General features: G+C 37.0%; 1 protein-coding gene and 1 pseudogene across 1 annotated transcript; one reads left to right on the forward strand and one right to left on the reverse strand.

Moving 5' to 3' along the window:
• The first annotated feature begins 303 nt into the window (after positions 1-303).
• On the forward strand, positions 304-4,051 carry LOC147932873 (uncharacterized; annotated as a pseudogene).
• Positions 4,052-4,469: 418 nt separating this feature from the next.
• Positions 4,470-5,681, reverse strand: LOC104732666 (protein DJ-1 homolog C). The gene is made up of 3 exons (XM_010452236.3): positions 5,322-5,681; positions 4,977-5,177; positions 4,470-4,868 (listed from the first exon to the last, which is right to left on the reverse strand). Exons 1-3 carry the CDS (start codon positions 5,535-5,537, stop codon positions 4,824-4,826), a joined length of 462 nt encoding a protein of 153 aa, XP_010450538.2. The 5' UTR covers positions 5,538-5,681; the 3' UTR covers positions 4,470-4,823.
• Between the last annotated feature and the right edge of the window lie 605 nt (positions 5,682-6,286).

Here is a 6,286-nt window from a genome sequence, read left to right on the forward strand (position 1 = left end):
CAATTGGTTTAAGTTTTTAAGGTGTCAGTTCTTGAGGTTACAAGATTCTGACTATAATCGATTCTTCTTTTGCAGGTTCTCATTTCGCAGCTTCTTCTTTACAAAATCCTACTTATCTATAGGTAATTGCAGTTTTATATGTATCTCTTTTGTTTCACTGAGTTTTTCATATTCTTTGTTGTTTGACTATAATCAATGTCACTGAGTATGTATCTCTGTTGGTTTAATTGAGTTTGAATCTGTCTGATATAATAATCTCTTGTCACAAATGTATGTAATCGTTTGACCATGGAGCTATGTAACATGGACAAGTCTTGGGTTTGGCTTCCAAGGTATGGTTTTATATTGTTATTACTGATAATTTCTTAAGTTACAACTAAGTTTTTTATGACTGTTTATTGAACTTGAAAGTATTTTTTACCTTATAGGAATAGTCTCGAGTATGAGAAAGGAGCAACTGATTTTGTTTATGGGTCAGCAAGGAGAATGGGAGATCCTCCAAATATGTTTTGTCCATGTATTGACTGCCGGAATCTGTTCCATCAACCATTAGCCACGATAGTAGATCATCTGATTATTAGGGGTATGGACTTGATATACAAGAAGAGTAGATGTTGGAGTAATCACGAGAAGATAAGGGATTTAACAAGAGGTGATGATCCAATTTCAGAATTTGAAGCTTATGAGTTGTTTAGAGCTGCTTTCTTTGATGGTGATGACAATACACAGGCCCAGAATGGCAATTCAGATCAGAGTGACAATACAGATCATCATGAAGAAGATTCAGAATTTATGAAAAAGTTGAAAGATGTTGAGACTCCACTCTACTCCAGCTGTTCTAAGTACACTAAAGTGTCTGCTATCATGGGGTTGTACCAGATTAAAGTTAAGAGTGGGATGTCAGAAAACTACTTCGATCAGATTCTAAAGATAGTTCACGACATGCTACCTGGAGATAATGTCCTTCCAACATCAACATATGCGATGAAGAAGTTCTTGAAGGTATTTGGTTTTGGATATGAGAACATTCACGCATGCAAGAACGATTGCATTCTTTACCGGAAGCAGTACGACGATATGACAAGCTGTCCTAGATGTAGTGCTTTAAGATGGGAGATGGAAAAGCGCACAAAAGAGGAAAAGAAAGGGATTCCAGCTAAAGTTCTTAAAATTTCCCAATAAAGGACAGATTCAGAAGGATGTATAGATCGAAAAGGATGGTAGAGGATCTACGTTGGCATTTCAGTAATGCTTCAGAAGATGGAATGATGCGGCACCCGGTGGATTCGATAACTTGGGCTCAGGTTAATGCTAAATGGCCACAGTTTGCGTCTGACCCGAGAAATCTTCGACTTGGGTTGTGTACTGATGGGATGAATCCTTTTTCGATTCAAAACACCAAGTATAGTACATTGCCAGTGTTTCTTGTGAACTATAACATGGCACCTACATTGTGTATGAAGGCTGACAATATAATGTTGACTCTGTTGATACCTGGACCAACTGCACCGAGAAACAACATCGACGTGTATCTTCAACCGTTGATAGAATATTTACAGGATTTGTGGAATGAAGGTGTGGATGTTTATGATGCCTTCTCAAAGGAAACAGTTAATCTGAGAGCTATTTTATTGTGGACAATCAGTGACAATCCTGCTTTGGGGACTTTGGCAGGATGTAAAGTTAGAGGTAAACAAGCGTGTAATGTTTGTGGTAAGGATACTCCTTTCTGGTGGCTTAAGTTTAGTAGAAAACATGTCTACTTGGGCAATAGGATAAGACTCAGAACTGGGCATCCTTACAGACGCAGACAGAGTTGGTTTGACAACACGGTAGAACAAAGGACTGCATGTAGAATTCAAACAGGGGCTGAGATATTTGAGCATTTGAAAGACTTTAAGAATGATTTTGGTCGAGCTTTAGATAAAAAAGTAAAAGAAAGAGGTCTGATTTGTGTGAAGATGATGAAATTTCAAAAGAAGAATATGATGAAGATAGTTATCAATGGAGGTGGAAGAAGCGGTCTATTTTACTCGATCTTGAATATTGGAAGGTTAGCATATTTTATATATAAAATTTAAATAAAACTATAGATAAATTTAGTTCTTTGCCATTGTCTAACTTATATCTTCGTTTCCATGTATTAGGATATGCCTGTTCGCCACAACATCGATGTAATGCACGTTGAGAAAAACGTGTCTGATGCCATGTTGTCCCTTCTAATGCATAGCGCTAAATCTAAAGATGGCTTAAAGGCACGACAAGATTTGGAAGATATGGGTATTCGGGAAGCATTACATCCACAAGTACGTGGGAAGAGACAATACTTACCACCTGCTGTTTATTGGTTTTCCAAGACGGAAAAGAAGAAGTTCTGCAAGAGAATGTCTAAGTTCAGAGGACCAGATGGGCATTGTGCGAATATAGCAAATTGTGTTTTAGTTGATCCTCCTACAATTGGTGGCTTGAAGTCTCATGATCACCATGTGTTACTAGAAAACTTGTTACCTGTGGCTTTGAGAGGACTGCTTCCAACTGGACCTAGGATTGCAGTGACTAGAATATGCAACTTCTTCAATCGATTGTGTCAGCGTGTGATTGATCCAGAGAAGTTTATAACATTGGAGGCTGAGGTTACTGAGTCATTGTGCCAACTGGAGAGGTTCTTTCCTCCTTCCATGTTTGATATCATGTTCCACCTTCCTGTTCATCTAGCAAGGAAGACACGGTTGGGTGGACCGGTCCATTTTAGATGGATGTATCCATTTGAGAGGTAGTGATTTATGTTTTTAAAATCTCTTTTAATTACTTAATGTGATGAAAACTGATATTTCTTTGTTTTATATGTAGGTACATGAAAACCCTTAAGTCACATGTTAAGAACTATGCAAGGCCATAAGCTTGTATGGCTGAGGAATACATGGCAGGAGAATGCATTGCTTTCTGTTTGGAGTTTCTAAAATCTTCTGTACCAGTTGTGGAAGCTGCAGTCCAGAATGAAGATCTTGAACCAGATGAGCACATCCTCGAAGGTCGTCCAATTAACAAGGGGAAACCAGTTGTCCTTACAGAGAAAGAGCGGGAGTTAGCGCATAGATATGTTATGATGAACGCCATGTTTACTCCATATGTTGAGTAAGTTTGACAACATTTCCTAGCTATTATTGTTTTTCATGTTTCACTTTTACAAATATCTGTCTAATACTTTTATAAACAATTTCGACATTTCTATATAGTATGCACTTGGAAGAATTACAAGCTAAGGATGTGCATTGCAGAAGAAATGAAACTCTTTTATGGAAATTGCATGGGGAATTGTTTACACAATGGATTAAAGAGAAGGTATGCAGTTAGATAAAGATACATATCTTTTTAATTCTTACCATCTAAAACTATTTCTAAATACTTGCTTTCCTTATGAGTTTTTCATTAGATCCCAAGTAACTCAAAGGACCATTCTAAGCAGCTAAGGTGGTTAGCATTTGGACCACGACAAGAAGCTCAGACATTTAAGGGATACATAGTGAATGGACATCGATTTTACTCCAATGATGTAAAGCGGAAGACTCAGAATAGTGGAGTATCCTATGAAGATTTCACCATGTGTCGATCTAGTGAAAGAGATACAAATCAAAAGGCTGACATTGTTTCCTACTACAGAGTTATAGAAGAGATCATCTTGCTGGACTACCACATGTTCTATATCCCACTGTTTAAGTGTAGATGGGCAAACAAAGGGAATGGTGTGAAAGAAGAGGACGGCTTTACGCTTGTCAACTTGCATATTAACCAATCTGCATTTCGACAAGATCCATATATTATGCCGTCTCAAGCAAAACAAGTTTTTTATTCCGGAGAAGATGACTCATCCCCTTGGTATGTAGTTATGGAAGCGCCACCAAGGGGTTATCATGAGTTGGAGACAGAAGCAGAGACTTTGGCACCACCGTCATCCAGTCAATAGTTTGAAGATTTATTGGATCAGTCTTTTGATGATGATGAGAGTTACTGTGTTAGGGCAGATTGCGAAGGAGTTTTAGTAAAGGATTAGTATATACCAAAATATTAGAACTAGGCTTAGTATTTAGTATATTAGGTAGCATATTGGTTGAGGTGAGATTTATTAGTAATGGTCTACAGATTTTGCCACTACAAGAAAATTGAGTTTTAATAGCAGCTGAATAACGCTATCTATCAATACCATAGCGTTTTAACAAACGCTATATTTGCGCCCGTCATTATAGGTCAGACACTTTATATAGCGTTTTTTTGTTCTGCTATCGTATTCGCGGCTACCATAACGTTTGTACGTCTGCAATTAAATATTCTATAACAGCGTTTTTAAATTGTTGTTTTAAATATTACTATAGCATTTATATAAATGTAATTGTTTACATTTATTTTTTTATTATTTATTTTTTTATTATTTATTTTTATTAATTACTTTTTATTGATAAAAATTTTGATTTGCTTAATAGAAATTTAAAATATCCAATAAGATTGAATGTTACAAAGCCACAAACATTCTAAAGATACAAGTTCATAGTACTACATAAACTCAAATGTGTCAGCCTCAAATGAATATAATCTTGTCATTAGGCCAAGCCACAGTGGTTCCGACTGCATCAGCTATGAATTCAACTTTAGAGTTTGCTCTCCATACTCTAGCACATATGAAAACAAGGTCTGATCTTTTAAGAGCATTGGCAATTGCATCTTTTGATTCTTCTGCAGCTTGTTCTCCAAGAAGCGGGTTTCCACCAGTACCTATAAAAATTAAGTAACAGAGACGCTTATCTTCAGCTTGTCTCTTCATGATCTTCTCAAGAATTCCAGTCTCTTAACCTAACAGCACCAGGCATGCCTCCCTTCACAATTTGCATTTTCAGATCAGCGAAACAAATATACAAAACCATTAAGCTAGAGCTCAAAGAACGTCCTCAACTGAATCAGCCAAAGCAGAATGTAGAACTAACCGGTAAAGCCACAAGATCATAAACTTGATCAGCACATTTAGAGATTAAGACATCTGCAAGCAATTTGGTCCCTGAGGATGCTTCAACCTCTAGCTTCTGCTCCACAGAAGCAAGAGTGACCTCAGCACAAGCTCGCCGTAGTACATCAACTAACACAACAGCTTCTATTTCCTCTGTACCATATCCAATTGGAATAAGCACCTAACACATGATTTATCAGTTATCTCCAAATCTCTCTCTACAACAAACAAAGCTGGGGACTTTAACTTATTGAAATCACCTCAACCCTTCACCTTATGAGAAGCAAATCAAAATTTAGAAAGTGAAACGAGTTAGGGAGCTTACAGGAGGTTGTCGAGACGTGTTGAGACCCTTCACCTGATGAGTCGAGACGTGTTGAGACCCTTCACCTGATGAGACAGCCAAACCCTCCATAGCTACGATAGAGTCTAATGATGTGAAAGAAACTAAAAACGATGGACATGAGCAAAAAACGTTTTGAGCAGTTTCTCGAGCTGATTTATCATATCTGGACTCCTTTGCACACTCTTTGATGTTCATACTTCATAGTTCTTCTGAATCACCCAATCTTCCCCAGTAAGATGTCTCTTGTAAAAACTAGTTTTTCCTGCATAATCAACCACCAAGAGAAATTAGAGCCTTAGCCAAGTACAATCAAACACATTGAACCACATAAATTTACAGTCCCAGTTAAATAAATCCTTTTATTCCATTTAAAGAAAGCATTTAACATTCTCCCTGCCAATAGCTTCCTGTTATCGTCCCTTTCCAGCAGAAGATGTTGTCTTCCTCTGGAAACGCAGATATCCCTGGACCACCACGCCCATCTGAAAACACCCCAAGTCAAAACCATATGAGCAAATCTTAACTAGAAAAACCAATTCACTATCTGTTTCTTTAAAGCAAGAGAACGAAATATGATAAAACTCACCATCAAGCCCATTAATTCAGACTGCAGCCTGCGTTTAAACAAATAATTAAAAAAAAAAAACTGGATTAAGAACCTGTGATTCACTGAAGTCTGAATAAAAACTGAATCTTTGTGAAATATAAACTAAAGGGAAATGATAAGTTATGATTCAAGATAAATACAAAGAACATCTTAAAGGTTTAGTACTCTCAGAGACATTCTAACAAACAGTTTGTATGCAAATATATATAGTAGAAGTCTCGCACTTCATTTATTGGGATTTAGAAGTACATCAACCACAAGAATATGGATATGGGTAATAGCTAAATACTAAGAAACCATACGAAACCATGAAATGGATACGATAAACATATAAGAG

This window comes from Camelina sativa, chromosome 12 (assembly GCF_030686135.1).
Source record: "Camelina sativa cultivar CO46 ecotype springtype chromosome 12, ASM3068613v1".
Lineage (NCBI taxonomy): Eukaryota > Viridiplantae > Streptophyta > Magnoliopsida > Brassicales > Brassicaceae > Camelina > Camelina sativa.